Source organism: Siniperca chuatsi, linkage group LG4 (assembly GCF_020085105.1).
Source record: "Siniperca chuatsi isolate FFG_IHB_CAS linkage group LG4, ASM2008510v1, whole genome shotgun sequence".
Lineage (NCBI taxonomy): Eukaryota > Metazoa > Chordata > Actinopteri > Centrarchiformes > Sinipercidae > Siniperca > Siniperca chuatsi.
Genome location: NC_058045.1, coordinates 168,798 through 180,647, shown reverse-complemented (window position 1 = coordinate 180,647; position 11,850 = coordinate 168,798). Strand labels below are relative to the sequence as shown.

At 42.3% G+C, this 11,850-nt stretch overlaps 1 protein-coding gene across 4 annotated transcripts in view; it reads left to right on the top strand.

Annotated features, from left to right (window-relative positions):
• The window catches only part of LOC122874251 (A-kinase anchor protein 13-like), a 153,654-nt gene that overhangs the window by 79,305 nt on the left and 62,499 nt on the right, over positions 1-11,850 (top strand). For all 4 annotated transcript variants that reach the window (XM_044191852.1, XM_044191850.1, XM_044191851.1 and 1 more), the window contains exon 11: positions 3,458-3,534. In XM_044191852.1, the coding sequence (XP_044047787.1) occupies positions 3,458-3,534 (77 nt within the window). The remainder of the gene's footprint in view (positions 1-3,457; positions 3,535-11,850) is intronic.

Below are 11,850 nucleotides of genomic sequence, written 5' to 3'. Positions count from 1 at the left end.
GTGTGTGTGTGTGTGTGACAGTTGTTGATCCTGCTCCACTGTTTGTATGGGGCACGGTATCCAGGCAACCTGATGATGTCATCAAGACTTAACAGTGGACAGTGAAACTAGAGGTGGGCTGAGAAATGGTTGTGCTGTGTGTGTTTGCATGTATCAGTGTGTGAATGTGCTGTTATGTATGAGTGTGTGCAGTCTACAAGTGTGTGTGCGTTTCTTAATGTGACTCAGGCCATGTGTCAGTAGAGTGTGTGAACATAAAACTAAAGCCACTGAGTGTGTGTGTGTGTGTGTGTGTGTGTGTGTGTGTGTGCAGAGCCACATCATCATCTTGTAATAGTTGTGACTCAGTGTGTGTGTGTTTGAAGCAGTGTCTGTGCTGCAGTGGTTCAGTGGTTAACACTGTTGTCTCACAGCAACAAGGTCCTGTGTTTGAGTCTAACCTGGGCCTGTGTTCATAGCCAGTAATAATGGTAATTATAACATTTGTCACCTTTATTGTTACACACCTTGTCATCCCATCCCTACCACAGGCACATTATAATATCCAGACTTCAGCTTAAAGAATAACTCCACATAATTACAACTTGGATCTTGTTTTTATTTTGCCCATCATTCACCCAAACTGTAAACATGACAGTTTACAGATGAACTTCATAATTAAACTTTGATACACCATATTTACCTGCAATGACTGATTATTAGTGACATTTCAGGTGTGCTCACTTTCAGTTTGACGTTTTGAAGTGGTTTAGAAAATCTGGATGAATTGTTGTCTGATTGTCTGACTGCTTGTGTGTCTTGACCCATCAGACTTCACTGAAGCGATGTCAGTGTTCCCAAATCAATGTTATCATAACTGAGAGAACTGATGACCAAGACTATGAAAATCGACCTAGACAGGTCTTTTCCCCTGCAGACATGTTGAACAACAGAGCCATTGTTAATGTTATTAGTAACATCTGTGCACAAGTCCAAATGTCTGCTGAATGAATGCAATGGCCGTATCACGTCGGAGATCCACATTTACATTCTTCAGTCATTTAGTTCCACCTAAGACCTGATGGCATTGTTTGCATCTGTCCAAATGAACTGAAGTAAAGGAGGACAGGCTGGACTTGCCCAAATACACTCGGGGTCAATATTCCCGTAGACAAGGTTGATTGGAATTTCTGTTCACACGGTTAAGCATTTGTCATGTCATCTTAACACTTGTTTTTTAACCAGGTTTTTTAAATGACTTCAGAAAACTATGACTTAATGTTTTAGTCCCTGCCAAACTTTAATGCAACAATTGCCCAAAATCTCCTCGCCCGCCCAACCTGCCGACAAGCCCACAAGGCTGCTAACGTTGCTGCTGGACAGAAGCAATTATAGGTATCATACGAGACTGCTATTCAAATCTCTACGCTCTGACAGCAAAGGTGTAGTGTGGGTGCTGGTGAAGATGACAAAACAGATGCTCACAGCCAGCATTACATCATAGACCGAAAGCAATGGAGAGAATCCAGTAAAAATGAATAGTTGTGAGCAGAAGCCAAAACATCATACCAAAAGTAAGTTACAGTTACCATAAATGAACTACAACAGCCAGTCAGAGTGTATAGCTCTGTATGTATAAAATGTCCTAGCATTTTCCAGGCCGGACGACTGGGTCAAGGCGAAGCTTTCTATATTACCCCCTAATTATTTTAACCAGAAACTTTACTGACTCATCTGATCCTGCTGACTCACCAGAAGAGGAGGATCCTCATCATCGTATTAAAACATTTTAAAGTTGCCTCCCGCTCAGCTCTTAGACCTTGACTAAACGAGAGAGAGAGTCAATCACACAGTATGTGGAGTTTGATGATCCCAATCATTACTTCTGATTCAGGTGTTGCTTGTAAGTCTCATCAGGATTTAAAAAATGTTAAATGTTTGATTTTTATGACTGGAATCAGGATAGCCCACATCATGCAGCAGAAGAGGTAAAAATCAAAAACTGTCCGAGAATGTCAAGTAAACGGTAATACAGTGTGGCGTGGTAATGCTGTAGTCCAGTTGATCAGATTTTAGGTCAGAGCCACAGCTCAGACAAAGATGTTCTCTCTCCTCCAGCTCGCTGTAGAGCTTACAGTCTTGTAATCAAGTTATTTGATTATGAGATTATCCAAGCCCACAGTGCATCACTGTAAAAAGGAGAAGGGAGAAGTGAGAGTGAAATATATAGAGTCTGTTTACTCACTCTTTGCTGTTTTGCTTACGGGCACTCTGAATGATATTGAATGTGGACGTCCTGAGCCACTCTACAGGATCAGTATCAGGGCCAGTTAATGCTTTTTATTTTCACCGAAGTGATCTCTATGTAGATTTAGTCTTAGTCCCGAGATTCAATTCAGTTTCATTTATATAGCGCCAATTCATAACAGAAGTTATTTCATTGCACTTTTCCTATAGAGCAGGTCTAGACCGAACTCTTTATATCATGAGATCATGTCTCAATTATGGACATTTTAGTTTAAATCACTGATAAATAAGTTGATAAGATCTTTTCTGAACATTTAGCCTAATTTTTATCAAGACCTAATATGAGCATTTTAGTCTAACTTCAAGCAGTCTGATCCATGAAGCAGCACCACTGAAGAATGCCGTCCTCACCCCAAACACTTAACGTAACTCAGAAATCATTCCAGCCATCTTACTGACCTCGTCTCTGCGTCCAGGTGAGCTTTGTAGTGTAGTGTTCTTTCAGCTATTTGCTGCAGGGTTTCTCTCTCAACATGACCACACACACTATACTAAGTGTTGTAGGCAGTGGGCGATTTGTTCATTTTTAACAGGGGGGTGGCCCAATGGAAGTGCCCCCACCTTTTCCAGAAGGTAGCTATTTACTAAACTCTGAAATAATGTATAATTATGTCTGCTGTAGACAATATAGATAAATTGTTGAGAAACCTTGCATTAGTTTAACGGCCCAGGAAACTCACAGACCAATTGGATGCGTTTTAAATCATCTCATATGATGCTACTCGGCCGAGACAAAGCACAGAACAGGTTAACAAGGGGGACGGATTTTGGTCATTTTGCAACAAGGGGGATGGCAGCCCCCCTCAGATCGCCTACAGGTGGTAGGTCCATGCAGTGGTCCATTTTCTCTCACCGAGCCCTGTTAGTGCCATCATGTGTTGCAGCCAGCGCCCTGTGTGTTGGTGTGCAGCTCCAGCTCTGTCGATGCAGCAGGGGCTGTAGGGAAGACGAATAGCATTTGTAGCACAAAGCGAAAAATGCGTTATCAACTGAGAGCAAAAAAAGGTTTTATTGGTACTTAACTCACTTTTCATCCCTTTGACCTGCTGTGCCTTGATGCATTCTCGTCTCATAATATAATAATAAAGTAGCTCACAAATGCATTTTGACAATATGTAAATGACTTGATGATGTCGTGTAAAGATGAACTAATGTTCTCTGTCCTCTACAGAAGCAGAAACGTTCCCAGCAGCAAAGGAAGAGTGTCAACAGACCAGGAGCGACTCAGACGGCACACGCACTCTGCAGGTGACGTTATACTCAGAATAGGGAACTTTACAGATAGAATGAACACAATGAAAACAGAATTCTGGTCAAAATGTAACAGAGATAACAGTTACAAGAGAGCATTTAGAAAACAGACACATTCATATGCAGTATGAAACCTAAGGCCACCGTGTCGTCATAGAAACATACTGGTTCCATCCAGAGTTGAACTTAAGCTGATACACCTGCATTAACTTTCCTAGCAGTAGGATGGTTTGTCTATACAACGCCTTTAATCTGACCAGTAATGTTTTGAGCAAGAACTTTGACACATTTCCACAGCAGTGTGGACTAACATTAGGTATCAGTGGTTGAGAGACTTCACCTACAGTTAGTTCTGGTGTTAAACACTGAGCACATCAAACAAGGGCGTACAGTATGTCCTTTCACTGAAATGTATAGGTTGATGTCCACTGGCTCATGCACAAGCACATGCTTTCATTTGTCTGTGACAAATCTGTTGACAGGATTGGCATGAAATGTTCTGTACACATTCACAAGAGGAAGAAACCTTTGAATTTTTTCTATAAGCCACTTTGTCAGGCCAAACTCTAGCTAGTCCTATGTAACTGTTGACTGACTGGAGGTAAAGGACTCAATATGCTTCAAACAAACTTGTTTGTATGATGTGACATGGATCACGTCTAAAGTCAGTGTTTCTACTTGTTCTGAATGGTGGTGGGGTGAAAAGCCTGCAGTCACAGCCTCGTCCGGGCTGCACCCCACTGCCCCTGTGACCTCTCTCCAGCAACTCTGCATTCATGTGATTGATTGATTGATTGATTATGATGATTCAAGTCATTCATTCACCTGGTTGTTCACACCTAAAGTAAAAGGAGTAGTTGTGTAAAGCATGAAAAGAGAGAGATTGAGAAGTTAGAGCCCTGCCCACTTTCTCACCTCCACACACCTGACCAATCGCTGCGTGAAGCAGGTCGGCAGTTGTGACTGTGATTGTTTTGTTAGTTAGAAAAATCTGTCAAGCACCTTTGAAGCATACTGAGGCCTTAACTCACTCTAGGGAGATTACAGAGTTAACTGGTTTCCCCCTCATTTGTTTTTTGTGCTTTTGAAATATGATTCATAGTCCATAGTCCACAGTCCAAGGTCACCTCTGAAACCATATAAATCCTTTTCCAATGTCTCCTAATGACGCAGCAGTTGGTCTTCTGGAGCAGCAGGTCACAGTAGGAGATATGGGAACCTTAAGGCCCGGACCTTACTGTGAGAGAGTGTCTGTGTGTGGGGGGGGGCATGGCATGTCTTGTTTTGGTTGAGCTGCGTGATGTAATGTCAAAGACAGAGAGGGGAGGAAGAAATAGGGAGAGATACATTTTTTTAGTAAGTAAATGTCACAGAGCCATAGAAAGTTCCCAAAGTGGCATTACCAATAAAGAAAGTGGTAGTACACTGCAGGATTTACACAGAAGAGAGTGCACAAACACAAACTACTAACTTTACTGCAGTGTAGACAAGCCAATCAGTGTGAGGACAGTCTGTAGACTGCACTGCTGTTGTACAGTCTGATGGCAGTGGGCACAAATGACCGCCTGAAGCGCTCCGTTTGGCATCTATGCGGGACGATCCGGTGGCTGAAAGAGCTGCCCATCATGCAGGGTGAGTGGTGCCATCCACTAGGCCTGCACCATATGAGGAAAAGCTGCGCTGTGCGATAACATCGTTCAATATTGCGGTGTGTATAAGTGTGTACATTAGCTATACAGTTCCTGTGTCAGCCTGGTTGTCTTTAAATTCAGGACAGAATTAGAATTGGATATTTTAAATAAAAAAAAGTATTGTTTCTAGAGCAGCAAAAGTAATGTTTTAACAGCCAAGTCACTATATAAACTCAATAATATCTCACTGGAAACAAATCTAAAATGTCAGTAAAATATATCACATTCCTGTCTGCATGTTTACTCTTGTTGAACAGGTGTATTGATAAAGTATTGCTTTTTACTGACGGAGCTTTTAACGCACGTACTTACAGTGACGAGCGTAGTGGTCGTCATTTTCGAGTAATCTTGGCTTCACCTGGTTCACTTCGCTGTCTCCACCGCAGCCTCTCTGCTCTGCTGTGTGTGTGTGTGTGTGTGTGTGTGTGTGTGTGTGTGTGTGGAGGAGCTCAGCCCAGACACCGAGAGCAGTGGTGAGGCTGCAGCGTCATAGTAACTACTTCGGTCTTACCAGCTTGTTGAGTCTGCTGGCCTCGACAGCCTTGATGCCACCACCCCAGCACAGCACAGCGAAGAACAGTGCACTGGCTACTTCAGACTGGTAGAAGATCCGCAGGAACCTGTTGGACACACTGAAGGATCCCAATCTCTTCCTGAAGAGGGTGTCCAGTCCAGTTTTTTATTGATTTGGACCCCAAGGGACCTGTATGAGTGCACCCTCTCCACTTCCTGTTCCTGGATGAAAACTGAAACAGGGGACTTCCTGTTCCTCTGGTAGTCCACCACCAGCTCTCTGGTCTTGCTGATAATGAGCTTCAGGTGATTGTTGTTGCACCATGTGACAAAGCTCTCTATCAGTCCTCTGTACTCCTCCGTTGTCTTTATGGATGTATCCAACAATGGAGGAGTCGTTGGAAAACTTCTGAAGGCGGCAGGAACCAGAGTTAAAATGGGCTTCTGAGGTGTAGCGAGTGTAGAGGAATGGTGCCAGTACAGTTCCTTGAGGTGCACCGGTGTTGCTTATTTCAACCTCAGAGGCACAGCCATCCACTCTGACATACTGAGGCCTGCCAGTGAGGTAGTCCATGATCCAGGATGCAGTGTCGCGGTGCAGTTGCATCGCCAGAAGCTTTTCCCCCAGGAGGCAGGGCTGCATGCTGTCGAAAGTCAATGAACATGACTTACAGTAAGGTCTCAATCCTACCGCCGTCAGTTCAATATCGGGGGTGCAAATACATTCCTTCACTGTAACATGTCCAGGATTACACCACGTGGAGTTAACAAAGAGAGCGAGACCTCCTCCTCTCCTTACTACTTGTACTGGTGTGAAGCTGGCTAGTTCAAGCAGACTGTCAGGTATGTCCAAGATGGTTAGCTCATCCGTCTTGTTGGTGAGTGACCTCACATTCCCCATAATAGTTTCAATTTCCTGTCCCTCTCTATCCTTTCTCTGACCTTTTGAGTAGTCAGAAAGACTAGAAAGGCACTATATATGTACAGTGCATTTACCATTCACCTTCACCTTCACACTGGCTCTCTTGCCGCTGCGATAGTGTCTCCATGTCTCTCCCGGTATGTGTGCTGAACAAAAGGAGAAAACATCCAAAAACAGCACAACTAAAACGTTGCAGTGGTGCAAACAAGCTTACATCAAAAAAGTAGACAAAATCCCAAAACAAGGCATTGTAACGAGAGAGCTGCTGCAACAGGCTGCCTACCGCTCAGCGCCCGGACGTGATTTAAGGGTGTAATCTAATATTTCAAACATTATTACTAATTCATGTTATAAATCTGAAAAAGATATAGATAGCGTTGAAATCATATCTTGCATTATTAAATTTGCTAAGCTCCAACACTAAAAAATCTCTTGGTGAACCTAGCCTCACTATTTTTTATTAGTAAAGCACAATGTACAAAATAAAGCTAGACCAACCAATCAGCCCGGCCGATATTATCTTACTGCACATTTATCAGTATCTGTGTATATGCTGGCCGATAAGTAAGCAGCAGTGTCAGTACAGAAATACCAAACCAGGTTTTAGGTCATTTAGGTTTGTTTGAGAGCTCTGACAACTTGATTTTTACACTATATCAAGATTGTTTGTTTATGTTCTGTGTTAATGTTAAACACAATTATTATCTGCAAATATGTCGTTATCAGATTTATTAAACTCCCAAATATTGATATCAGTATCAGCCTCAAACATTCAGTATTGGTTGGGCTATGCTACAAAGCATTTGAAGCATTTAGGTAAAGGTCAAGCCAGCTTTCACTGGTTGACAGCCAGCAGAGTATATTAGCTGGAGCTTATAAACTTACATTTTGCCAGTAACTTGACTGTAGTCTGGTTAATATGCTGTCTACTCAACGAAAGATTGTTTGTGACATCATTAATTGTACTAGTTGTGAATCTGGACTGCCAGTATTTGAATCAACTAGTCTGTAAACAATAGGATTTGTAATTAAGTAGGGTACACTTGTTATTCTAACATGTCAGATACATATTTAATCAACATTTCATATATTCTTCTGCTCAGCTCATTTTCAGGAAAGAAAATTAGAAATACCTGCTGAAAGCGACAGAAGGAGAGAGGAGAGAAACGAGAAAGCACAGAACTGCGGGAGAGAGAAGATGTCGAGTTAGTAACATGCAGTAATGGGATGCATACAGATGGAGAGGGAGAGAGGTGCATCGTGGGAAGTCTCCCGGGAGACATTCAGCAAATGTTGCCTTTCTGTCAGCTAGCTATCAATTAACTCACGTTTAAATGTAATTTTAAGCAAAATAACAAATACAGGAACTATATTTTGCTATAATATCCAAAAAGTGATAAACAAAATATGCCCCCTTATTGGATATCAATTATTGATTGGACGCTGCAGCTGATCGGACTGAACTGATACATCACAACATCGACAGATAACAGATTAAACTCAAGTGTATCACTCCCAAATTTTATATTTGGTGTGTTTTCTGATTCACCATGTGGTTAAAAATCTGTGTTAACTGTAGGTCTGAACAACAAAAGGACCACAAACAACTTTCTTCATTTATTAGAAAGATTTTTCTTTTCATGATCTGTTATTTATTTCCCCCATTAACTTGTATCATGGATACAATTAAAGTCAGAGAGAAGAGGAGAGTCTGTCAGCAAGAAACACTTTTTACATCATTTATTGTCTTTTCCATTCAGTCACATGAAGCTGATAATTCCTGAGGTTTGATATGAGTTACACGTGTCCTAATGGCACGGTATGCAAGCGAGTGTAAGCGACAAAAATTGTTTTGATTGCTTAGTTTTCTATTGGAGTGTCCTTACTGCCCGCTAGCGAAGCATCTTCACTACAAAAACCTAAACAAGGTGGCAGCTGGCTGGAGGGAGACTGCCAGGGAGCTCAAGGTAAATGACCCTCGCTAAAAACAACCTACTTGTCATTTCCAGTAAAGAAATGTTAAAATATGACAATATAAAGCATGGGTTTTCTATTTAAAAAGTAAATGGCAAGTAGCCTACTCAACTATCTTTTACTTGAGTGGTTAACGCCTCCAGTCTGATCTCGAGTGCACAGCTGATACGTGGTTTGCCTACATGACAACAGACATGCATATTTAACGGATTTGGTGTGGACAGAGCGCGTCCCATGTTACTCGATGCAACGCGATCATCGGACACTCGCATTCAGTTAGGACACGTAATTACATAATTTCAGTTTTCCCTGAAATTTCCCTTGGGTTATTCAATAAGAATTCACAATCAGAATATCAATAAATAGAGAATGAATAAATAATATGAAGGCATTCTGCCAGTAGCAATGATTCCTGTGCCTCTGAGCAGGACACACTATAGATACAGAATGCAGCGTGTTCTTCATGTGCAGGTGTTTGTTAAACAGGTAACAGTGATAACTGTGTGCCTTTATTAATATCAGCGCAGTGCACATGTGTGCACACACAAACTCCATCAAGTCTCTACCGCCGTTAAAGCTGACTGATCTGCTGGATCAACTGCCACCATCGTCAGAAACGGATGTTGCTTCACGTGACCCTTCAGAGGAAAGGACCTCCACATTTCCTCGTTTCCTCCTTTTTCTTGTGTCCTCACTCCTCGCACGGTTTCCTTGCATCTCTCCATGACCCCCGGTGCGACGGACTAAGACGCAAGGAAAAGACGCAAATGAGGGAAACGTAAGAGACCTGGGATGCACCCCATGAATCTGGTTCAATAGTGCATGCTGGGAAGGTTCCCAACACACCCACCTCATGTAACTGCAATCAGATGATCAGCACAATCATTTGAATGCTGATCATGGTTTTCAACTCTCTACTCATTTGGCCCTTATTTCATAATAAGAGTGCATTGTTATTCATGATAACTCCATCCAGGATCAACAAATCAATCCTCAAACTGCTTTGAAAGAACCAAATAAGCTGAGAATAAACAGGGTTTAGCCTGATTGCAGCATGTTAGCCTGGATTAGTTAAACCACATTTGAAGAACAGGGCCCAGCTCTCAGGACTGTTGTGTTTGTGTAAGTGGGAGGCCAGGTCCTTTGCTGCCTTCTTGTGGTCAGAGCAGATATAACTACTTCCAGATGTCTCTCTCTCTCTCTCTCTCTCTCTCTGCGTCACAGCTGGATGGTGTAAAGCTGTTACCATGGTTATTTCTGTGTTTGTGTGCTGCTGATTGGTGACAGACGAAACAGTTTGTTTCCACTTATTGGCTTTAAGTTAGTGCTCTGTTTCAGTTAGTGAATAACAGCGTTTTACACTGTGATTTACTGAGGACGACTTTCAGCTGAAGCCATCAGCGACACACACACACAGCTGAATACAGGACAGGTTTACTATGAGGGGTTTTGCCTGTTGAAATGTTGCTAACAGACCAACATTTTGTGCCAAATGTCCTGACCATTTTCATGCTGCCTGATTATGATTATTATTAACCAGACGAGTGGCCAGTATTAACAATCACAAAGTCACTTATTTGTAGAACACCTTTCACAAGTTACATAAAATGCAACAAGGGCATAACAACAATAAAAATGGAATAGATGGAAAATAAAGATTGGCACATACCGCAAAGTAACAGATTACTACAGATTAAAAGAAAAAAAGGGTTAGGAGTACAGTGGTGTGAAAGTGTTTGCCCCCTTCCTGATTTCTTATTTCTTTGCATGTTTGTCACACTTAAATGTTTCAGATCATCAAACAAATGTAAATATTAGTCAGAGATAACACAAGTAAAAACAAAATGCAGTTTTTAAATGAAGGTTGTTATTATTAAGGGAAAAAGTGGTTGCCCCTCCTATTAAAACATAACTGTGGTTTATCACACCTGAGTTCAGTTTCTCTAGCCACACCCAGGCCGGATTACTGCCACACCTGTTCTCAATCAAGACATCGCTTAAATAGGACCTGCCTGACAAAAACAAGTCTTTGTTTACGTGAAAATATCATGTGTTTACTTCACAGTTCTAATTGTTGCAATAATGTGAACAGAAGAGGAAACAGAATCCAGCACAGAGGAATAAGAGGCTTGACTTTGCTTTGATCGTGCATATGGGTGGAACAGTAGATTATAAATGAAGTTTGTGTAATTACCATACCACAGTTAGAAGAACATCATAAAGACCTCCATGCATATATGGTGGCTGTTTTTCAGTTTTTTCCCCCCACCCAAACACAGCAGCAGAGTAACTCTTCATCTCATCCAGCAGCTCCAGACTCCTTTTTCCTGTTGTCTTCTCTCTGTCTCGGAGTGCAGAGGCACTTATCAGATAGAGCTCCATTGTTCCTGTGCTGTGAGGGAGCAGCAGAGACGTAGCAAAGGGATGAGAGGGAGTTTGTTTCAGAGTGAAGGACAGATGAGATGGGTGGTGTGTGTGTGTGTGTGTGTGTGTGAGAGGGAGGGAGGGAGGAATGGAGGGCCTGAAAGACGAAAGGAAGAACGAGTAGGAAGGAGGGATGGAGGGAGGGGCCGCTGTTATGAACAGATGTGGGCAGAGAGGCTCATTTTCCAACCCAAACTGCACGGAGAAGGAACACCAGATACATAGACTTTAGCGGACTACACATCAGCCTGTGGCCACGCAGGACTTCTTTTTGCTTCAATATTAGAACCAACAGTTGAGTTTTCGTCTTGGTTTGGAATCTGGAACGACAGAGTTAAAGTGAAGTCAAGTGTTTTGGCACATTTCTCTCATCTTCTGTAGCTAATTAGTGGTACAAAAATGTTTAGTTTTAGTTGATAGGTGGCGTTTTTTTTCTCTTTTGATGGCAAGAAAATCAGCAGCCTGCAGCTCTGGTAACTGCCAGTTGCATCGTTTATTTTTTTCCTGGGAACTCCACCCTGAGCCGGTCCCATCATTTGTTTTTCTGACTGAGTTGGAGTCGAGAGACAAAGGAGGGACAGCAGAGAGACGTGTGATCGTTGAGGTTTTAACCTGCAGAATGGTTCATACACAGCGCGTGTGTTAACACATCGATCGTCAGCTGCAGACAGGCTGAAACTGCCAGCATGTATGAGAGACACAGGCGGAGGTACAGCTTCTGTGCCAAAGGAGAGAGGACTGTGGACGTGGTGTTGATTAAGGTAGGAGTGTGTGCGCGCCTATATGAAC